We start from the raw sequence: 24,821 nt of genomic DNA, 5'->3' as shown, positions 1-24,821 counted from the left end.
GTCCAGACCAGGTAAGAATTTAGAGGCCCCAGCAGAGGTGCACAGAGGTTTATTAAACAAGGCCTCTAGCCACAAGGCCTCCTCCAAGAAGAGAGGCCTCCCTGAGGCTAGAGCCTCCAGAAACGCCAAGGGAAGGGAAAGAGAGTCAGCCTAACTTACCCATGTGACAATTCAAGGGAAGCAGTCTGAGGTCTCACCAGAGATCCTTCCACACCAAGTTCAAAACATGAGAAATGGATAAAGGAAATTACTGATGAATACTCTTTCCTACAGATGTTTAATCAACATTAAATCATATTAGAATGAGAATATTAAAAAAAAAAAGCCCTGGAGATTACTTGAGCTAATGTCTCTAGCCTAGCCAAGAGACATGAGAGACATGACAGCCATAGGCAATAGCAATTTAGAACATAAAACATAAATCATGAGGATGGTAGACGATTATAAGAAACATCATCTAACAAAACAGCCAAGAACAGAGAAGAAACAAATTGTCAGAAAGCTTAACTATGTTCTCCCAAAGAGCTGGATGTGTTATTGGTGAAAGTGGAATTTAGTACTCAAGAAGATGAAAATGGTAGGAAAAAGTCCGATGAAGCAGCCACCAAAACCTGTGCATGGCATCACACACTTTGGGTCATGTTGAATGGTTACTTCTTAGAATATTCCAAAAGAAGGCAATATAATTCAAATGATGAGAAAAAATAAAATCACCTTATATACCTGTTCTACACCTCAGTGGCTATTACTTACCAGAGGAGCACCGAACAAAGTTATGTCTGATTATATCAAGGAATTTTGTGTTATCTGAACCCACAAATGGAAAATATCGTGGGAACCTTTCAGGGCTCGTTTTCCTTTGGCATCAAATGCTTTCATATAAATGATAATCCATAAACAATATGGGAACTTATATTCGCTATGCTTTAGAGCTAATTTTTTTTTCAATGTGATGTTATCTGTTGTTGAAAATACTTTGCAAAGGTCTGCTAATTCTCTTATTTTCATCAAGGATATACTTAATAATTGTGTGAATCATGTGTATAACGATTTCATCAACATGAGAAAATGAGCACTAGTTATTGAATTCCCACTCTTTTTTTTTTTTTACCAGGATGCAGAAATTAGTGGAGGACCTTATGGAATTCACCAATTCCAAAAATTCCAAGGGCTGGTAGGTGGTGCAAATGGATTTGAGGGCTAGCCCCAAAGTCAGGAAGAATCATCTTCCAGAGTTCAAATCTGGCCTCACTTACCAGCTATGTAACCCTAGGCAAGTCACTTAACCCTGTTTGCTTCAGTTTCCCTAGCTGTCAAATGAGCTAGAAGAAGGAAGTGGCAAACCACTCTGGTATCTTTATGAAGAAAAGCCTGGGCTTTCTTGGGGTCAGGAATTGTCAGACACGACTGAAAAGACCGAACAAAAATCTGGCCCAACCTTCACTCCCAGAGACCATAATGCCACATCGTCTCAGTTTCTTTATATGAGAAGAGGAGAGGAGGCATTCTGTAGTGTCTTCATTACACCTTGGACATGCTCTCCAAGGACACATCCAGCTTGAACATTCTTTGACTCTCAGAAAGTTTTCAGATTTGTAAACACTCACTTAACTCAGCTAATCATTTAAAATGATTGCTTTTTTTGTTGTTTTAGTACCTGAGCTTTTTAACTGAGAAAAAGTGGGTGAAGATAGGACCCGTGATTCCACTGGTATCAAGAAATAAATTTTCTCTAACAGCTCAGCTCAGCCCTCTCCCCTGAAGCTCATATTTAGTCTTAGAGCTCTGAGACTTAGTGACTTATTCAGGTGCATCAGAGGCAGTATTGGAACCCAGCAAAGAGCAGCTGCTAAATGTTTGGTGCTTAATTCTGCAGGTAAGCCCCAGCCAGTGATCAGCTGGAGTCAGTCTCTCAAAAGTGGCATGCTGAGTTTTCATTAATTTATGACCTCTCAGGCTGACAGGTTCTCTAAACACAGTGCCTGGGGATCAGGACCAGAAACTCACTTGGGGAAACTGATGGAAAGAACCCACTGGCAGAAGAAATGATCCCAGAGCAGCACAGCAACGTAAGTGTGGGTGGGTGCTTTGGCTAGGTCAGAAGGAAAGGAAGGGCAGTGGGTTTGGCTTTCCCACACCTCTATATGCATACACACTCCTGTAGGAGCAATTCTACATGAGTCATAATGCTTCCCTTAGATTTGGTCCTCTTGCCACCTTTGGCATGCATGTCAGAAGACAGAATTTGTTCAAGATGTAGGCTCATAGAAAGAGCCTTCAGAATCTCCAGAATGGTTAGTTTGGTTGCGTGAAGATGTCACAAAAAATAGAGGACTTCATATGTTTTCTTTCCTTTGACAAAGGCTCATCTGAAAAGCTCGAGGGTTATAAACAAGACTGCTGAGGGGAAATTGTGGGGTTGTTCCATTGGAAGTAGAAGTCCTTTTTCCCTTTCAAAAACAAACCAAGGGAACTGGAGCTAAATATCTCAGAGGATGAGAAAGCAAACTAGAGAGATCTGAAGGTTTGCACCCCGGTTCTCAATGGATGAGAATGGACAAGTAGCCCAAGTATTACAGTGGCAGAAGCATGGGAAATACCAGTTGGGCATTTGAAGCAGACACCAATCAGAACTCTCATTTCCATTGCTTGGACCCATTAGTGTATGATGCAAGAGCTAGTTTGCTATTTAATTGATAGTAACCATGTAAATATTTCCTTTTTCTTTGTTGGTCCATATCTGACATCTTATCAGTGCAAGAAACTCCCTCTGCCTACACAGATCAGCAATTACCCTGCGATTTTCAGTCTTGGAGAATTGCCTGGTACATCAAGAAATTAAGTGACTTGTCCAGGGTCACATAGTCAGTTACTATTAGTCAAAGGCAGGACTTGAACCCAGGTTATCTTATCTCCCAGAACAGCCATCAATCCCCTACACTAGTGTGTGAAACACAAATACAAAGGATTCCTGCCTGCTGCAAACTGACTTTGAAAACGATAGTCTTTTGTATCATATCATTTTGTTAAACATTCCCAATGACATTTTAATCTGGTTCTGACCTCACTGTGGCTGAGAGTTTGATGCCTCTGTCCTGTACCACACAGCCTGTCAGCCTTTGTAGCACAGGCAAACTATAGCAGAACTTTAGACTTGACACCTGTGAGAGGAGAACAAAGGTTCACTGATAATCCAAAGGCTTACAGCTGGGAGTGGCCATCCAGAAACAAACAGAGGTTACCTATCAAGGCCAGGTGATGTGGGAGGAATAATAAAATCATTAAATTTGGGAGGTTCTTCTCCTATTTGTGGTATTCATATGACCTGGCTGTCTTTTTTAGCTTTAAAAAACATAAATGAAATGTAATCAAAAACCTCATTTGAACCACTCATTCCAGCTACCTCCCTCGCTAAATATTTGTGTAGTTCAGCGTGTTTATTTTAACTCTTTTAATCTATTATGATTACATTTATTGTCAGGGTCTCCTTCATGGGGCACTTACCATTTACAGCCATTTACCCTTTGTTATCTTTTCCTGTGAACCTTTTATCACTCAACCCTCGAGAGTTGAGGGCAGAATGCAAGAGTGGGCATAGTGGTACATACATAGGAGGAGTTTGATGAGTGTTGTTGGCTGGTTGACAAATTAATCTGTAGGAACTGCTTGTTCTTCAGGAAGAAGAAAAAAATGGTTTGAGAATGCACTGAAACAGAAGTGGAAATGAAATGATGTAAGCTTCATCTCCCACCTCCATATCTGAGATAAATGAATAAGCAAATGAGCCCATCCATCCCTAAAAACAGTTAATTATTCCACTGAGAAACTGTGGCATTCATGTAAAAAAAAAAAATTAAGGCTGCTTAATTTGAAGTTAAGCCAAGTTGGGTGATCCTGGACAAATTACTTAACCTCTAGGCCTCGGTTTCTTAATTTGTAAAATGAGTAGTGTAGACTAGATCTCTACATAGTCTCTCCAATTCTGAATTCCATGACTGTTGACCCAATATAGCGAGCCCCAAAATGATTCCCATCCAGTGTGAATGGGATAGAGTAAGTTCTCTTTCTTAGCTGACATTAATTGTTCTTAATCATAAAACTTATCTCTTTTTTCATCTTAGTTCCTGGAAGATACAATGTACAACTGTTTCCTGGGATTTCTAGAATGAATTCTGAGTGATAAAGCAGGGTCATAGAAACACTTAACAAAGGGCAAAAAGTTTGAGTCATCCAGGAAGCTCAAAATCCATTCCTATGAGCAAGTTATCTGGAATATTTTTCGAGTTAGTATGTCCCTTAGCACAAACCTCAGCAAATAGCTTAAGTTGATGTGGTTGAGCAAAAAGCTTCTGTGTAAATAATAGTCATTAGCAAGCATTTATTTTCTCTCCTTCCCACTCCCAGCCCCCTAACTGAAATAAGAAAAACAAGACCCGACACATGACAAAACTAGTGGAAATGCGCATGGGTAGGGGGGGTGCGGGGGGGGGGGGGTTGAAGGGGAAAGGAGGAGCATGAATCATGTAACCATGTTAAAAATGAATATTAATAAATGTAAAAAAAAAAAAAAAACAAGACCCTCGTCACAAAAATTTCCAGGATTAGCCCAGTCCAAAAATAATAATGGCTAGCAGTTAATGGCTTGCCTGCAAAGCACTTTACAGATGTCTCAGCTGATTCTGACAAAACCAGGAGGTAGTTGCTGTTATTATTCCTGCTTTACAGATGGGGGAATCTAAAGAGGACAGCAGCTGAAGCAACTTGCCCAGAGACATACAGCTATTGTTATCTGAGGCTATATGTGAACTCCTGACTCCAGGTCTAACTTTCTATCCGCCATACCATCAGCTGCCTTGAGGCATAACATTGTAGAGGTGAATGTACACAAGTTGGCTTCTCTTAGCTTTTTTAGTAAAAAACATTTTTTTCAGTTGAAAAGGATTTTCTCTCCCTCTGACTTGCTTCTTCCAAGAGAGTTTAATAATAAGGAAGAACTGGGAGTGGTTTTGTTATGCTTTAATTATTAGAAGGGAGAAATTCTTCTAGTTCCTATTCAGTATCTTTGTAAGGGGCTCCCTTACAAATCCCTTCTTCTCCTGCTCTGAGGTTTGGCCAGATCCTTGAATTTAAAAGATTTAAACCCTGAATTTAAAAAGAAAAGAGTTCATTTTAACTGTAAGAAGATTTCATTTATAATCACAAGAAAAAAAACTTGGTAAATTATTCAATCCAGTTACACTAGAGTTTCTCCATCACCGAGGAGTGGAAATTTGTGAGAAATTATTTCATTAAATATTCTGGGATTAATTCCAAAGCTAACCATGTTGTAGAATGGCAGTAATTCATTACTTATTTACCACTTCCTGGCATTCCTATACACCTAGATGCCAGCCAATAAAAATAACTGTGGGAAAAAGCACCAAGCCCACAATTCCCTTAATTGCTGGTAGTGGTGGGAAAAAAAACTAAGGGAGGAAAAGTTGTTTTCCTGAGATTGAAAGATGCTCGTTAACCCCGATCCCCATGGGCAACACCCCTCATGGGCACGGCTGAGAGCTGCAGCTTGTGACCAGACCGCAGGGCTAACGGTATTTCACACATGAGGTGGTCTGGAAAAGGAAGCGGCAACCCTGACGGCTATTCAAAAGGTGGAAGGCACGACTGTACTCTCTGCCGGGGGTACAAAAGTCAAGTCGGTCCCCATCCAGAAGGAACTTCTATTTTACAGAGAAATGACAGGTACAGGATGGTTAAATTCCTCAGTGAGAGCATTTACACCTCAGAAATCGGCAAATGCTACAAATCCGGGCATGGTTTATTATTTTGTTGATTTCCTAGACCTAAGAGAGTGATGGAGAAAAGGTGAATAATGCAGGTCGACGTTAAGTGTGTCCAACGCATATTTTCCTAGTCAGCTGTTACCCGAACATTGACAGGGCAGGCGCCCCCAAATACAAGCTCAGGGGTTCTGGACTGGAAAGACAGAAGCAGCGTGCTATAAAGGGCAAAGCCACTCATGTGCGCCAAGGACTCTCATAGGCGGCAGAGTAACTAAATTTTAAAAATATTATTATCTGCATTGTGTAGTAGATTTATTTATCTGGCAAGATATTTTCCAATGACATTTTCGTCCGGGTTTCCCCATTTCCATCTGGGGCATTAGACGCCTAGTGTTAGTTAGACCTCCATTTGAATCTCGCCTCCCACACTGACAAGCTGCGTGGCCCTGGAGAAGTCACTTAACCTGGGGGTTCTGGACATAAAATGAGGGAGTTGCATTCAGGGGTCTCTTGAGTCCCTTCCAACCTTAAATCTGTGACCCCATGTGACACCACCAAGGGCTTGGAGGGAAACTCGAGTCGAGGACCTTCATCTGGCAGAAGAGGGAAACGGTCCGTCGGAGTGACCAGTTTCGTGGATGAGGCAGCACCTGAATGAAGCCGGGAAGGAAACGGATTCTGAGAAGGAGAAATCAAAAGATGACAGATCTAGAGCTAGGTGGGATCTCAAAGACCCTTTGGCCAAACCTCCTCATTTTGCAGAGGAGGAAACTGAGGCCCAGAGAAGTAAAATGACTTGCTCTTAGCCCAGTGCCTGGTACACAGCAGACCCTTAATAAATGTTTACTGACTGATCGTCCAAGGTGTAATAGGTCAGAATCAGTAGTGGGATTTGAACTCACATCTTCTGATGCCAGACTAGCCATCCTTTTTGTCTGGGATTGTATCATTAGATTTTTTTCTGATGTAGGCTGCATCCTAAATTCCAAATTCCTCCTTGTTCATATTGCCTTAGATTCACCTCCACCAAGTCACACTCAATGTTTTTAGGAATCAATTTGTCCATGAAAATAACGTATTTCTTGGAAATTTTCTAAAAGATCTTTTCAGATCAAATTTTTTAAATGTAGCTCTTTCACAGTTAGGAAACCATCCCATTTCAAGGCACTGCAATGTGATGGATTCTGAAGACTCTGAAGGCAAATTTGCCAACTCCACAGACATCGTCCCCACTCAGGAAAACTGCAGCCCATCACAGCCTTTGAAGGAAATGGGGGGGTTCCTGAAAAAAGGCTCTGCTTTACAAAGCCTTCTCGCATCTGCTATTGTCCTGGATCTTCATAACAGTCCCGAGGCAACAAACAAGCCCCAAGTGGGCAGGCAGACGAGGACGATGTCTTCATGGCGACTTCCGAGATGTTAAAAGGTCTTTCCAGGTCCCCACTCCACCTCCTCAAAAAGCACTTTTGTTGTCCTGCCCAGATGACTGAATTTCCCGAGATCCTGGGTAAAGGAATGGTAGGCTCCCATGAGTGAATAAACGTGGGACATAAGAAGGATTATCTTCTCAGACATTAATAGCTAATAACATCTTAACATGACTCAGTAGAGCTAGTCAGTCACCTAGTTCCAAAGCCCTGAAGGAACAGGAAACCAGCTCAATCTATATGCCTAATTTGGGGGCAAGGAGAGGGTTAGGAACTGGAGGTGTTGGGTGCAAACATGAAAAAAATGTATTCTAAAACAAACTTAATTCAGTCTAAACAGAGCCATCTCTTTTCTGTATGACAGACACAGTTGTATAGTTCAAGCATGTAGTAGATTTTTATTAAGCATAACTTTGGTTCTAAGTATTCCACCCTCATTTCTGTAATACTTTCAGTTAAAAACAATTATACAAGAGCAAATACAAAAAATATTAAATTATGAAAACAAACCCGTTAAGGCTCCCTTTATATATATTATATACACTCAAACCAGTCAAGATTTTTCAGAATAGAAGAATAAAGTCATAGTGTAGCTTAGAAAGCAACACGAATTTGTTACCATGCTATCAAAGTGGGAGACAACAAAACTTTCAAATATTTTAAGAGGACAGAAAAGCAGTTAACATAAAATGCTGGACTACTGCAAAATTAGAAAATGGCTCAATAAACAGAACTGCTCAGAATACTTCTACAAATTCTAACTGACTTGTACAGCATTTTGATTTGAAGGGAAATTTTACTTGCCATGTTTTAACTCTGACTTCTAGGCTGGGCCTATCAGGATCCTAGGATGAACTCAACTATACATTCTACTTGTTTTGTAACAACAAACCTCACTTTCACACTCTATTTACAGGGCTGTTTTGAGGCATTTTTGTCTATTAGGGTGAAAACCACTCAGCATACCTGCTAGTCAATTGGAGGAGGAAAATATCAATCCACTGTTGCTTCTCCCCACCACTATGGGAGAATAAGCTTCAAGCAGACTAAAGATAATGAGAGATAATATGAGCCTTTTAAAGGACTATGCTGAGCTGGAAAGCAGATGAATGTCTCTTCAATCTGAACAGCTCAGAAAAGGTGTCAAATGGGAAATTTACCACAAGTGTAGGGATCTGAAGCTCTAAGATCCAGCTGAAGAAAAGGGCTGTGGACTGGTCCTAAATGCTTGTGTTATAAATTGCTCCATTAACAACCCCACACACAAAAGGAAGAAATCTGAATCAATATGAGATGGAAATGTGCTCTTGAGCTGATCCATCGTCACCACTTCCTCTTCTCAAAAGGAGGAGAGAAATAGGAGGAAAATCTCAGCCATCACCATTTCATTTTACAAAGACAAAACTAACAGAATAAAAGAACATTTCTACCTAATAATGACATTTGTATTCTGTATCAATAATCCTCACTGATGAACTGGACAATCTATTTCAAAGAGAGTTTCCTCTATATAATTTCACCCTCTATTTGTATATTGTTAACTATGGATTTGTGCTATGCTGCTCACTCGAGGATTTCAAATTCTGTCCTACAGAATATTCCTCAATAATGCGAGTTTTCATTATAGTTTTCAAGGCGTTCAAATGGCTGCAAGGTTGAACTTCATATGAAATTGGGCGAGAAAAGCATCTTGCCCAAAGAAGTCACTGGCTCTATCTCCTAGACAGAGAACAATACCAAAGCTACATTTTTCCCAATTCCATCCCAAGTGGGAGGCACTCTTGCACAAGGCCAAGGATAGAAAATACATTTGCATAAATATTTAGTTGTAATTTATGATTGGGATTTTGCTTCACAACAGTGTTCTGGATAGCAAAGGGAATCTCAGCAGTCTCTCCCTTAACCTTGGCTTTTCCTGAGAGAGGGAATTTAGTAGTCATTATCACTGAGACAGTGGTAATATGCTGCCTTCACAGGAAAAAAAAAGGAGTAAAGGCATGTGTGATTATTAATCAGAAAATTTTCAAAGTTTCAGTTCTAACAACATTCAAAATGTACAAATGTAAGAAAATCTTCTAAGGTAAGTCTCCTTGAGACCGGTTCACACTTGAATCACACATTAAGCTAAAATAATATCTTGCTACAGAGCTCCCACTTGGGATTCTCCCCATGTGGCTAAAAGCAGACCAAAGTAATTAAAGGATCATGACCTCTACTTGTAACACTGAACTTGGGTCTACAGACTCCCAACATTTTGCCTAAACAAATGAGTTGGAAAGAATAAGAAAAGAAAATACTGAGGGACAAACTACACTATCAAACAATCAGAGAATATGTCAAATACCCTTCTTTGGGTTGGAAGTTAACCAAAGAATATATTGCTGCTTCAAAAACAGAAATGACTGAAAAAAAGAAGAAAAAAGTTACATAATCAAAGATATTACAGAATTTGGTTTTCCTAAAATTGGTTCAGAGTTCAAATTATAAAACTTCCTCACTGCTTCCTAATTTTGTAAATCTCAGGTCAATGAGATACAACCATGGCTAACCATTCAGGACAAATGAACACTTTTTTTTTTCATACTTACATATTGTTTAAGATTTAATCCATATTAAGATTTTTAGGCTTTCCAAACCAGAATCTCAGTTATGAAAAGTAACAGATTAAGTACATTTCTGCGTAAGATAAATTCTTTAAAAGATAACCAAGAGTTAGAAAAATAATATTTTTTTTCAAGGAAGAAAAAATAAAAATACTATGTCCCCACTACAGTTAGGTTGGAAGAAACCAAGTAGTGCAACATTTAACATACTCCAGTGTCCTCATCCTTTCCTTTGAGTCTCTGAAGACAAGTCTGTTATACCAACAATAAGCTGCTTATCTGCTGGTCAACATATTTCTTTTGGCGAATCTGAACTGCAGCTATCAGTCAACATCCCCCCCAGATTCAAAGAGAAAATGATAAATGACATAACCCCTTTTAAAAATGAAAACTTCTGCTGGCTGGCATTTTCTCAAAAACAAATGTCTCTCCATGCTACTATTGGCTCAAGAGGAAGCAGCACTGGAGGTGATCCCACAGGAACGTTGTCTCTGCAGCATGGGGCTAGCATCCAGCGAGTATTTGCACAGTGTATGCCTAAGAGTCCTGGACTTCTGCCACTTCTTGGCCTGTTCTTCTCAGGTTTCCCTTCACCTTCACAAACTCTGGGGCATTTTCCTGTTCCTCTTGAATCTTCTGTTTCTCAAGCTCAAGCTTAAATGAGAATCACAAATAGAAAAAAAAATGCTATTTAGAACAAATTTCTCAGAACATTCATCCCTTCCCATCAAACTCCAACTTTGTCTATGTCCCCTACTCTCCCAAGACGGAAAAACTAAGATCTCTAGGATAGGAAGGCTGAGTATTACTAACAGGTATGTGGGTAAAGGCACGCACACGCTTCTCCCTCTCACCATTAGTTTTTTTTTTTTAAACAAAAACAAGTAGTTGAGAATTACCCACGACAAAATTGTTTGAAATCTCAGCTTTCTGTAAACAAAGCTGGCCCCATTCCTTCATCCCACCAGGCAGGACAACATAGTGGGAAGAACCTGAGGCTGGCCTTGGAGGCCAGAAAGGAGGGCCCACACCCAGGCTCTGCCGCTCACTGCTCTTACTGTCTAGCTCAAACCACGTACCCTCTCTGAGTCTCAAGTGTCTTCATTTGTAAAATCATTGCTAGCTTCTCCGGCAATCAGGAGAAACTAAAAAGTACTACGGACAGTTCTCACTGCCTCACATAAAGAGCTGTCCATGGAAGGTGCTGGCTGTGGGGCAGGATGGAAGGAGGAAGGGCAGGCACCAGGTTCAAGGACATGTTGGCTCGCAGACAAAGAAGGAAGAGCAGGGAAAGGAAGCGCACAGAGGTTAAGGCCAGCCCTGCGAGGGCTTGGCTGGAACAAAAGGAAAAACAGGCAGGGGACAGCGGTGTGGGGGCTGGCATGGGCACAGACACAAAGGGGCCGGCGACATACACAATCCCCAGGCTCAGACCCATGGAAGGCAGACGTGTGGGTGGGAGGGCAGAGGCCCAGGCGGTTCTGCTCTCCTGTGGAGGGTGGGAGGTCTCATAGTGCCAGGCTGAGAGGCTGAAGTGGAGAATAATACTGTACAGTAAAGTTAATTTGTTTTTTGGGGGAATGCAGACTTCCTTTGGAATTCTTTAAGTAATTTGCATAATGCAAATTTGTGTAAAGGAAGAATTATCTATGTGTTATTTTGACCTGAGCACTCAGTATGTTTTTATTGTCACATAATTTGTTTATTTGGGGCTGTGATTCTTCAATGTTGGGAACTCCAAACACAGAAACTTGGCTCACCCACTTGGACTTAGAAAACCGCCTGTGCCTAGACTTGTGAGCTTCATTTCCCATAGTTTGCAAATTCAGAAACAATTTTCCAAAAAGTCTTCTTTTATACCCCACTCTCATCCCCACCATTTTGTTTCTGTTCCTTCAAGGAATGCCTTTCACCTTCCCCCCTCCCACACCACCTGCCTTTCTTTCTCTACATTCCACCCTCTCCCTGAACCGAACACGTTCCTTCCTTCCATCCCGGAGCTCCTGGACATTTGGCAGCGGGAGCCCCACTTCCTCTGGTCTCCACAGGCGGACACCAATGACGCCTTGCCCGTCCACTCACCTGCTCTAACTTTTGTTGCCGTTTCAGTAGTTCTATCTCCAAATCAGATTTCTTTTTTTGGGCTTCCTCTTCCTTCTGTTGCTTTATCACTTGGTCTCGTTTTCTTTTCTCCATCACTCTCTGCAGCTCTGGTTTATTCTGAGGTGCGAGTCCCCTTCAAAAGCAAACACATTTCCAGTTTAGCAAGAACATCGTCGTCGTTTCACAGATCCACAGTGAACCAAAGCCATCCTTGGCAGTGCCAGGAGTGCTGCGGTATGGAAGTCTGGTGTTCCAAGCCCACTGAACGACAACCAGAAGATATGGCTTCAAGGCTTTTTTATGCCATTCACTCACTGTGTGACCTTGACTTTACCCAAGTCATTTCCTTCCTCCAGACTTCAGTTCTCTCATTCCTAAAATGAAGAGGTTCTTTAGATCTGGGTTCTGAACCTTTGTTATATCATGGACCACTCAGCAAAAGTGATGGTAAAGTCTAGGCATCTCTTCTCAGAATGATGTTTTAAAATTCATAAACATAATTACAAAGGAAACTAATTGTATTAAAATAAAAATGTTATTTTTTCCCCCAACCAAGTTCAAAGACTATTTGAAATCTATCCACGGACCTTCTTGATGGCCCACAGACACCAGTTTAAGAACTGGTCTACTTCGGAGACTCTTCCAGCTCTAAAATCCTATGGTGTTCTTTTGCCAACCGACAATATTATATGTTAGTTGAGCAAAACTAATTCATCATGTGGCAGTCTAGGAAGGGTCCAGCACCTCAACCATATGACTGAACAAAACCAAGTCAGAGTCAGACAGAACTTTAGTCATTATTCAATGCAGAAGTTCAAAATCTCCAGTCAGTGAACTTTAAAAATAATTTGACAAGTGCATGTAATTCTATATATTTTATCTTATGCATTTACAAACATTCTAAGAAGGGGCCAACAGACTTCCCAATCTTGCCAAAGGGGCCCATGACATAGAAAAGGTTCAGAAAAGCCCTGGTATAATTTACTCCTTTTATTTCTCTATTGAGAAAAAAAAAAGATCAGTGAAATGAAATGACTTGCCCAAAGTAACACATCCAAGCAGTGCCAGAGCAGGGAATACATCTAGATCTTTTAATTCTTCCTTAATGTGCTTTCTCACAGGAGCAATGATTTAGAGCTAGAAATAGCTTCAATGATGACAAACATCTTCATTTTGTAGATGAATAAACTAAAGCCCAGAGAGTTAAAGAATTTTGTCCTAAATGACACAGCTAGTGAGTGGCAGAGCCAAGATTCAAATCCAGAATCCTTGGACACCAAATCCATTATTTTTTCCACAATACTATGAAGCCTTAGAAAATATCATGACTTTTAAAATAAATGGGAAAATTCAGGGGCATCTGAAAGAAAAAAAAATAACACTGGTCACTCTCAAAGCTCTAAGCTTTGGTATAAAAGTAATCATTTTCTTATGGGGGAGTAGGTTGTTTTGAATTGTTTAATAGAAGCTTAAAAATACACACCCTCAAAACAAGAAAATCAATAAAATTTCAAGTAGGAGATGAATGTAGATAATCATTAAGACAAAAAGAGAAATTTTCTTCCATAGAATACAGTTTAATATGTTTGTTCATCAATAGCTTATTCTTTTCCTATATGAAATGGATACCACTTCTGACTCACTGAGAGGCCCAGATCCATTCCCTATACTCCTCTCTGGTCTTTATTTTAATCCAAGCCAACAAACAGTAATTAAATACCTATATTCAAGGCTCTGTCTAAGACACTGGGGACATAAAGACAAAAATGAAGCAATCCCTGATTTCAACATTACACACTAAACAACAAAGTTATACAATGTAATTTTAAGAGATAAAAGGATGCTACTAACATGGATATTTGGAAATGTCTAAATACTCATAACATGTGGCATCATTCATTTTAAAACTAGTGCAGAATTCCAAGGACGAATGGTAACTTGTTAAAAATCAAGTAATAAAATTGGAGTGATCCTGGTATGAACATCAAACAAAACATTTAGACTCAAAAACTGAAATATGTTTAAGTCACATGTCTACCACATTTACAAATTTAAAAAGGGGGGGGGGCAAAGTAATCATAGTTTCATACATTACATTTTTCATGGCTGAGTTACCTTAATATAGGTTATCTAGATGCTTTATGGACCAAAGTAATGATAGTGTTCAAGTTACAGGAATATTATTCTTTTAGAAATTTATGAAATGCCTACAAAATTATTTTATTAAGTATCCTAATTTAATGACTGAGCTACTATATTATTAAGTGTTTCAAATTTTTAGGATTAAGAAATATGACAACTTATATTATTTAAAATGTAGGCTTCCTTTTCCTACTCTCCTATCCTAATATATGTTCACATTCTTCTGGATTTTGCAAAACTCTTTAAACAGACTCATGGATCCCTGAAGCTGTCTTTTTTCTCAATATATGAACAATTTGTATGATGTATTCAATTTCTGCTTAAAGATTTTACATGATAGCACTAATAATATAAAATATTTATTAACAAAATACTCAGAAAAATGGTGCTCACACAATATTTTAAATATACTAAAAGTTGTAAGATTTTAATTAATATTTCATTACAATGAATTGCTTTTAATTTTCTGTGCATACACAGAAAAAGTCTAAAACTCTGCATTTTGATTCTCTAGATCAGTGATGGGCAAACTATGACCGGTGGCCAGATGGGCCCCCTGAAATGTTCTATCTGCCCAGTGACATTATTCCTAATCTGACAAATACAATGAGTAGGATATAATAAAACTTCGAAAGAGTTGCCTTAGAAACAGACTGACAGATGAGCATTTCCTTTCCTTTGGCCCCCTCTTTAAAAAGTTTGCCCATCACTGCTGTAAATCAAAGAGAGTCTGTAGAGTTTACAATATGGCCCTAGCAAAAATTAAAGAAAATCCTTTTTTGTTAATTCGCACTAACAAGGCTATAGATTGCTGAGTGGGGGAAGGAAGAAGAACTATTTTTGAAAATTGAAGTGAAGGGAGGAAAAAGTATAAATAAATGTTGTCTTTTCTTTTTTAAAACCCTTATCTTCTATCTTAGAATCAATACTGTGTATTCATCCCAAAGCAGAAGAGCATTAAGGACTAGACAATGGGGGGTTAAGTGACTTGTCCAGAATCACACAGCTGGGACTGTCTGAGGCCAAATTTGAACCCAGAATCCCCTATCTCTAAGAGGCCTGCAACTCAATCCACTGAGCCATCTAGCTGTCCCCTAACAAATAAAAAGTCATCTAGCAGTAGTGCTATTACTGAGTATGAAAGAAGTCAACCCACTCACATCAAATAGAGGAAAGCAAACAGTTAATGTGAGTTGCTACAGAAAGAAGTGAAAAAATGAAAACAAAAAACAAAAACATTCTGTGGGTGATTTTAGATGCTGTAAATTGTGGTTGTAGTACATTCATTTCAGAAAATTAAATATCCTCAAGCCTTCTTCTTAAAGGCCACTTTTCATGATCCTTTAATAATTCAGGGTAGAAAGAAAGAAATCAAAATATAAGAGAGGACAGAGCAAAAAGGCCACAGGCAAGGAAGCTTCCTTCTGGGACTGCAATCAAACATACATTAAGGCACTTTTGTAGTTGCATACTTTAATATAAATTAACTTAAATTTTAACTTCCACTGACAAGTACAGGTATTCAAATATATAAATAAGAGCATAAGCGAGGGGAAATGCACATAGAAAAGAACAAAACACTGAATGTCTATATTTTTTATTTTCTGATTGTTAATTTTAGCTCCACATATGCATATATTAACTTTAACATAATAATAACATTTCCCTTGTTTTCTAATCCTTTTTATGTCTTTAAGATATCTGCTGCTAAGATTGTTATCTTTCACTATATCATTATAGTCGATAACTGATGTTGTTTTTTTGGATCTTCTTTATTTATACATTACTTTATGTATATCTTCCCATATTTCTTGAAATTCTATTTTAATTTTATTTTTAATTTTATTATTTAATTTTTAAAATTATTTTTATTATTTTAATTATTTTTCATCATCCAGTATAGCCATGTATTGTACTTTGTTTTGTCATGTCCCAAACTGTAGAAACCTAGTTTGTTTCAAAGTTTTTGCTATTGAGAAAACAAAAAAAACAGTGCTGTAAGGCCTAAATCTGGAAAGTTGTCTCTTCTTTCTCTTAATCTATAATCTGTAGGGAGTGGGATCACTGGGTCAAAAGATATAACAATTTCAAAATTCTTATCATCTAACTATATTGATTTCTTTAAAAGTTTGGCCCAATTCCAGCTCCTTCAAAAGAATAACCATGTGCTTGTTGAAGCTATAGCAATTTTCTACTAACCCAAAATGCCCTGCTTTCTGATTGTGAAAGATATTCACTTCCCCATATTCTTGCCCCAGTCTATCTTCTTCTAGGCGTAACATATTTAAAGATGTTCTGACTTTGCAACTGCATAAGACGGTATGGTTGTTCTAATTTGTGTGGGTGAAATGAAACGAAACATGATGGGTGAAAAGTCCTCTGGGAAATATCTTTGGGACAATATAGACATGGATCTCAAAGGGCAAGAATAGCGCTAACCAACAATAATCCCATTTCATACACACACATACACAAAATGCCTCAAGCAACCGCTCAAAACGGTCTGTCTACCCGACTCCCCATTATGAACCAATTGAAGGACATGATCTTTTGACCCACATTAAATAATAATCAGATCACAAATTCAAAGAATTGATCCAAATAAAACTTGGCTAAAACTCAAAAGCTATTACAAACTAGTCTGCTTTTAACATCAAGTATAACTTCCCTGAGTTTAATAATACACATAAATCTGAGGCTGCTTCCTCTCAGCAGATGCTGTGATAAAGCATGTGAGCTTTGAAGAGAGGAGAAATCCTCCTCTTACTTAGATGAAGACCCTGAAAACTTTCCACAAAAGAATGAAAGTGAGGACTACGAGGCATAATTTAGTCAAGAGGAACCAGGCTGAATGGTCTAGATTCTGAAACAAATTACTAAGCAAAGCCCCCTCCTTCTCTCCGGGTCTCAGTTTCTTATCTAAAAAATGAGTGACTTGGACCAAATTATCTCTTTGGTCATTTCCAGCCCTAAATCCTATAATTCTATAACTTTCAGCCAAATTAGCATCAGACTGAGGCAAAAAAATAAACAAAAACAAACAGGAAACCTATTAGGAATTGTCAGGTGATGAGACACATATCCGCACAGTCAACAGTTTTGAGAAGTGGAAGTCGAACTAGTGAGTAGAACCAAAGGTAAAAAGGAAGAGGCGGGGAAAGGGAAGTTAATACTTTTCACTTATGTAAATTCTCTTTGAACATGTCATACCTGTAAGCTGCCTGGTTCTATTAGGCATGTCCATTCAGGCTTTGTTTTTCAGACATCTAGGGGATAGAGGATCAGGCCTAGTCAGGAAAATTTGAGTTCAAATCTAGCCTCAAACATTCATTAGCTGGGTAACCCTGGACAAGTCATTTAATCTCTGTTTGCATCAGTTTTCGTGTCTACAAAATGAGGATAATAATAGCACCTACACTGAAAGGTTGTTACAAGGGTCAAATGAACTAATAATTGTCAAGTGCTGAACATAGTGTTTGGTACATAATAAGCACTCATGTTAGTTATTATTATATTATCATTATTTTGTTTTGCCTTGATTTATCTCAACCTTCAGTGATTCTACATTTTTTTTCCCCTCTTTTTAACAAGAGTAGGACTATTAGCAAGTTTTACCCAAGAAAAACCCAAGGACTGCCTCCACAATTCTTTTGAGTGTTTTAGAAACTGAGGGGATTCTTGCCGAATTCGAAAGACAAGTAATTTTGGTAGCTGAATCCAAACCTCAGATTTTCAAGTTTCACTACAGACAATTGCTAGATGTGTGATTCCAAATAATTCACTTAGCAAAACCCAGAGTGCTAAGTTTCCATTTCCTTATATGTAAAATGGGAATAAAAATACCTGTAGTTAATTCTTCACAGGGTTGTCTTGTTAATTAAGTGAGAAAACAAATACAAAGTGCTTTTCAAACCTTAAAGTACTGCATAAATATAAGATATTATTTCTTCTAAAACTTCTGAGTCTAAATCAGAAGAAAATGGATTCTCTATGTTCAAAAGTGATCAGGTTTCCCTTCAATGTAATTCTCAAAAAGAGAATCACCCAGATGGGACTCGGATGCAGACTAAGAAAGCCCGATATATGTGGTTTGTGCCATTAAACAATACCATCATGCATCTAAAGGTTATATGTTTGAGTTGTTGAACTGTTTTAAAATGTATATTCCATTAATCTGAACAGTTTTCAGGTCACCATGTAGTTCACTATCACTTCAAACCTCCCATGGTGAATATCAAGTATTCACTTGAAAGAACTTAATAGAACTTAAAACATACAAATTTGATTTGATCAAAACACACGGAATTTTGCAGTTGTGAGAGTCCTCACAGGTCACCTAGTTTAATTTTAATCAAATCATGAATTCCTTCTTCAACTTCCCTAAAAAGTAATCATCCAGTCTCTATTTTAAGACCTGTAGTGATGGGAAAATCAATGTCTTCAAAGGCAGGGGCTCGTTTTTGGACTCCAATTGTCGATAAGTTTTGATATGTTGACTCACAATCTCAATCTCTTTCATTCTAGATTTGCCCTATAAAATTAAGGAGAACAATTCTAATTCTTCTTCTACATGAAGACCCTTCCAAAATTTTAAGACAAAATACCATGTCCTAGTTATCACCCCCTCCCCACCTCAAGTTTTCACTTCTCCATGTAAAGCATCCTCTGTTTTTCGACTGATTCCCCTACAGCAGGGGTCTCCAGAGGGGCTCAGGATTGCCTGGGAGAACATGACCTGACCCCAGGAAAAGTCATTCTCAAGAGGAGAACAATTCAGACAGTACCCTGATGCAGATTACCGGGAAAGTCCTGATGCATATGGTGTGTGCCATTAAACACACTATCATGCATTTAAGGGTCTCCTGAAAACCCTGGCCTGGCCCCGATGTATGTGTGAATAGCCGAGGAGAGGGTGGGATTGGCCCATCTCACCCTCAGGACACCAACAGGGAAACAGCAGCCAACAGGGAAACTCCTGTCCAGCAGAACCTCATCTTCACAAGTAGCACTTCAAGCCTCTTTGCTCAGCCACCCTTCTTGGGGCTCTCTGACCTGGAGTGCAGCCCTCAGAGAAGGTGTGCAAGGGGCAAGGAGGCCTGGCAGAGAATATTCTGGAACAGGGCTCGGGACGAAGAGGCCGCTTTCCCCTCCTCATTTCATGCCTCACCCCTCAGCCAGGTGTCTAACTGCTGCCAAATCTCATCACTTCTCCCTCCACAGCTCTCCCATGCCCCTCTCTGGCACAGCCGCCACCATCAGCTCCCGCTGAAGGGTTCCCACAACTTCCTGATTGCTCTCCCTCCCTCACGTCTTTCCTCATTCTAATCCATCCTATACGCAGATGCCAAAATGACAGTCCGAAAGTAAAAGTCTCATGATATTACTGCTTTGCTCAATAAATTCCTATGGTTCCCTTTTGCCTCAAAAAGCAAATAATATTCATCTTTATCTCATACTTTCTTTATATATATAAACCATTACCTTCTGTCTTAGAATCAGTACTGTGCATTGGCTCCAAGGCAGAAGAGTGGTAAAGGTAGGCAATGGGGGTCAAGTGACTTGCCCAGGGTCACACAGCTGAGAAGTGTCTCAGGTCAGATTTGAACCCAGGGCCTCCTATCTCTGGGCTTGGCTCTCAATCCTCTGAGCTATATTGCTTCCCCCTTCAATTTATATTTTTGTAGAAGTTTTATAATATGCATAATCATAGTAGTACTTAAGCACAAGGATGCAATTTGGAAATGAGTAAATGTTCATATACTAGAGACAAATTCATTTTTTATTGATCAGGTGAACATGAAAATAATATTTTGTTGACAGGAGCAAGATAAAAAAGTCTTTCTGTCCTTTGGCATGATTTTGAGTCCTCTCATATTGCCCTCCTCTAGTTGTGCCCCAAACTGTCAATGGTCCTTCCTAAGCGAGGGTCTGTAAGGACCTGGATGCTGTGGCCACAGCCACAGAGGCAGGACTCGTATGGTCTCTGCTTGGACGCTGCCATCCTTTCTGCAGGCTATGCTCGCCCCAGCTCACGTGGATTCCTCTCTGCAGCCACAGAACACGAGGTCTTAGAGGAGTGCTTTCTGGTCTCGTGTCCTTCCATTCTGTACTCAGGCGGATGGTGTTTGTTTCGTTTCGTTTTGTTTTTTAATTCAAACACAGAGTTTTACATTAAACACTATTAAATCTCACTGTGTTAGCTTCAGCCTATCTTGTTGAAATGTTTTTGGACTCCAATTTGGCCATACAGGGTATCACCTATCTGTACTTTTTATCCAGATTTTGTAACCATAATATCTACGCTATCTTCCAAGTCACTGACTAAAGTATTTAACCAAATAAGGCCATGGACAGACCCCTGAACCACCTCACTGGAAACCCTCCTATGCAGGTAAACGCAGAGGCCCGCTCATTAGGGCTGGTCAGCCAGCGGTCTCCAGTGTCCCCACTTGATTATGACTGGAGAACTGTATGTACGGACAGCTCTCAGCAATTCATAAATAGTATGAGTGCAGGCCTAGCTCATCGTCTCAACTCAAAACGCAAAAGCATATTAGCATCAGACAAGAGAGCCTACACCAATCAAAAAAAGCATTTATTAAGCACCTTGTGGTAAGAGCAATATTTTAATTCCTCTCCACTATGCAGACTAGTTTAGAGACAATTTTTTCTTTTAAATTTTTCATTTTTAAAATATTTTCGATGTTTATATATTTCATTTTCTTTCCCTCCCTTCTACTCTCCCCCTCCCAGATCCATCCAATAAGCACTTCCACTGGGTTATACAAATGTTATCACTTATACCTATTTCCATATTATTCATTTTTACGTGTATTTTTAAAAGTTTATTTCTTTAATTAATTTAGAATATTTTTCCATAGTTACATGAATCATGTTCTTTCCCTCCCCACCTCCCAACCCCTTCCATAGCCAATGAGCAATTCCACTGGGTTTTACATGTGTCATTGATCAAGACTTATTTCCATATTATTGATATTTATACTAATGTGATTGTTTCGAGTCTACATCCCCAGGCATGTCCCCATCGAACTATGTGATCAAGCAGTTGTTCTTTTGTGTTTCTGCTCCCACAGTTCTTTCTCTGGATGTGGATAATGTTTTTTCTCCTAAGTCCCTCAGAAATGTCCTGGATCATTACATTGCTGCTAGTAGAGAAGTCCACTGCGTTCAATTGTGCCACAGTGTATTAGTCTGTGTATAATGTTCTCCTGGTTCTGCTCTTTTCACTCTGCATCAATTCCTGGAGGTCTTTCCAGTTCACATGGAATTCCTCCAGTTCTTTATTCCTTTGAGCACAATAGTATTCCATCACTGACAGGTATCACGATTTGTTCAGCCATTTTCCAATTAAAGGGCATACCCTCATTTTTGAATTTTTGACACCACAAAGGGTGCAGCTATAAATATTTTTGTACAAATATTTTTCCTTATTTTCTCTTTTGGGTATAAGCCCAGCAGGGGTATGGCTGAATAAAAGGGCAGACAGTTTCTTAAAATCCTTTGGACATTGTTCCAAATTGCCATGCAGAATGGTTGGATCAATTCACAACTCCACCAACAGTAAATTAGTGTCCCAATTTTGCCTCTCCTAGCATTTATTACTTTCCTTTGCTGTCATATTAGCCAATCTGCTAGGTATGAGGTGATACTTCAGAGTTGTTTTGATTTCTATTTCTCTAATTATAAGAGATTTAGAATACTTTTACATGTGCTTATTTACAGTTTTGATTTCTTTATCTGAAAATTGCCTATTCATGTCTTTTGCCCATTTGTCAATTGGGGAATGGCTTGATTTTTTTTATACAATTGATTTAGCTCCTTATAAATTTGAGTAATTAGACCTTTGTCATAGGTTTTTGTTATAAAGATATTTTCTGAATTTGTTCCTTCCTTTTTAATTTTGATTGTATTGGTTTTGTTTGTATAAAACCTTTTTAATTTAATTTAATCAAAACTGATTTATTTTACATTTTGTAATATTCTCTGACTCTTGCTTGGTGTTAAAATCTTTCCTTTGCCATAGATCTGATAGATAAACTATTCTAAGTTTACCTAATTGATTTATAGTTTCCTTCTTTATATTTAAATCATTCACCCATTTTGAATTTATCTTGGTGTAGGATATGAAATATTGATCTATACCTAATCTCTCCCATACTGTTTTCCAGTTTTCCTAGCATTTTTTTTTTCAAATAGTGAGTTCTTGTCCCCAAACCTGGGATCTTTGGGTTTATCAAACACTAGCTTGCTGAGATCCATTTACCCCAAGTCTATTTCACTGATCCTCACTTCTGTCTCTTAGGCAGTACCATATTGTTCTGATGACCACTGCTTTATAGTAGTTTAAGATCTGGTACTGCTAGGCCACTATCCTTCACATTTTTTTTTTCCATTATTTCCCTTGATAGTCTTGATCTTTTGTTCTTCCAAATGAACTTTGTTATAATTTTTTTCTAATTTAGTAAAGAAGTTTCTTGGTAGTTTAATAGTTATGGCACTGAATAAGTAAATTAATTTGGGTAGGATTGTCATTTTTATTATGTTAGCTCATCCTACTGGTGAACAATTGTTTTTCCAATTGTTTAGATCTAGTTTTAATTGTGTGAAAAGAGTTTTATAGTTGTGTATAGTTCCTATGTTTGTCTTGGTAAATAGATTCCTAAGTATTTTATATTGTCTAGGGTGATTTTAAATGGAATTTCTCTTTCTAACTCTTGGTGCTGAGATGTGTTGGAAATATATAGAAATGCTGATGATTTATATGGGTTTATTTTGTATGCTGCAACTTTGCTAAAGTTGTGGATTATTTCCACTACCTTTTTAGTTGATTCTTTAGGATTCTTTAAGTAGACTATCATGCCATCTGCAAAGAGTGATAGTTTAGTCTCCTCATTGCCTATTTTAATACCTTCAATTTCTTTTTCTTCTCTAATTGTTACTGCTAGTGTTTCCAGTACAATGTTAAATAATAGAGGTGATAATGGACATCCCTGTTTCATTCTTGATCTTATTGGGAAGGCTTCTAACATGTCCCCATTGCAGATGATGCTTGCTGATGATTTTAAATACATATTGCTTATTCTTTGAAGAATGGCTATTCTATTCCTATACTTTCTAGTGTTTTCAATAGGAATGAGTGTTGTATTTTGTCAAAGGCTTTTTCAGCATCTATTGAGATAATCACGTGATTTTTGTTGGTTTGCTTGTTGATATGGTCAGTTAGGTGGATGGTTTTCTTAACATTGAACCATCCTTGCATTCCTGGTATAAATCCGACCTGATCATGATGAATAAAATTCATGATCACTAGCTGGAGTCTTTTTGCTAGTATTCTATTTAAGATTTTTGCATCTATGTTCATTAAGGAGATTGGTCTGTAGTTTTCTTTCTGTTTTTGATCTGCCAGGTTTTGGAATCAGTACCATATTTGTTTCATAAAAGGAATCTGGTAGAACTTCTTTGCTTATTTCGTCGAATAGTTTGTATAGTATCGGGATTAGTTGTTCTTAAAATGTTTGATAGAATTCACTTGTAAATCCATCTGGCTCTGGGGATTTTTTCTTAGGGAGTTCTTCGATGGCTTCTTCAATTTCTTTTTCTGATATGGAATTTTTTAAGTATCCAATTCTTCTTCTGTTAATCTAGGCAACTTATATTTTTGTAAATAATCATCCATATCACCTAGATTGCCATATTTATTGCCATATAATTGGGCAAAATAGTTCTTAATAATTATCTTAATTTCCTCTTCATTAGAGGTAAAGTCGCCCTTTTCATCTTTGATACTGTTAATTTGGTTTTCTTCGTTCCTTTTTTTATTAGATTAACCAGTATTTTATTTTGTTTTTTCAAAGTACCAGCTTCTAGTGTTAGTTATTAATTCAATAGTTCTTTTACTTTCAATTTTATTAATTTCTCCTTTAATTTTTAGGCTTTCTAATTTAGTTTTTATGTGGGGATTTTTAATTTGTTCTCTTTCTAGTTTTTTAATTTGCATGCCCAATTCATTGACCTCTTCCTTCCCTGATTTATTAATATCTGCACTCAAGGATATAAATTTCTCCGAGTACTGCTTTGGCTGCATCCCATAAATTTTGATATTATGTCTCTTCATTATCATTCTCTTCAGTGAAATTGTTAATTGTTTCTATGATTTCTTCTTTAACCAAGTGATTTTGGAGAATCATATTTTTTATTTTCCAATTAGTTTTTTATTTGCCTCTCCATGTACCCTTATTATTTTTTATTGTATTATGATATGAAAAGGTTGCACTTATTATTTCTGCTCTTTTTGCATTTGTTTGCCATATTTTTATGCCTGAGTACATGGTCAATCTTTGTAAATGTACCATATTGTGCTGAAAAGGAGGTGTATTCCTTTTTGTCCCTACTTATTTTTCTCCATATATCTGTTAACTAAATTTTTCTAAGATTCCATTCACATCTCTTACCTCTTTCTTATTTATTTTTTGGTTTGATTTATCTAGATCTGATAGAGGAAGGTTCAGGTCTCCCACTAGTATAGTTTTACTATCTATTTCCTCCTTAAACTGGACTAGTTTCTCCTTTAAAAATGTGGATGCTATACCATTTGGTGCATACATGTTGAGTACTGCTATTTCCTCATTTTCTATACTTCCTTTCATCAGGATGTAATTACTTTCCCTATCTCTTTTAATCAAATCTATTTTTACTATGGTTTTATCAGATATCATGACTTTCCCTTCTGTTTTCTTTTTTTTTTT

At 38.1% G+C, this 24,821-nt stretch overlaps 1 protein-coding gene across 2 annotated transcripts in view; it reads right to left on the bottom strand.

The window, feature by feature from the left end:
• Window positions 1–9,922: 9,922 nt before the first annotated feature.
• FAM107B (family with sequence similarity 107 member B) overlaps window positions 9,923–24,821 on the bottom strand; it is a 321,345-nt gene continuing 306,446 nt past the window's right edge. For both annotated transcript variants that reach the window (XM_044679433.1, XM_044679434.1), the window contains 2 exons: window positions 11,893–12,046; window positions 9,923–10,464 (listed from right to left, as the gene is read on the bottom strand). In XM_044679433.1, the coding sequence (XP_044535368.1) occupies window positions 10,348–10,464; window positions 11,893–12,046 (271 nt within the window). In that variant the 3' untranslated portion in view covers window positions 9,923–10,347. The remainder of the gene's footprint in view (window positions 10,465–11,892; window positions 12,047–24,821) is intronic.

This window comes from Gracilinanus agilis, chromosome 5, assembly GCF_016433145.1.
Source record: "Gracilinanus agilis isolate LMUSP501 chromosome 5, AgileGrace, whole genome shotgun sequence".
Lineage (NCBI taxonomy): Eukaryota > Metazoa > Chordata > Mammalia > Didelphimorphia > Didelphidae > Gracilinanus > Gracilinanus agilis.
Note: the sequence above shows the minus strand (reverse complement) of the source record. Positions and strands in the feature narration are given on the sequence as shown.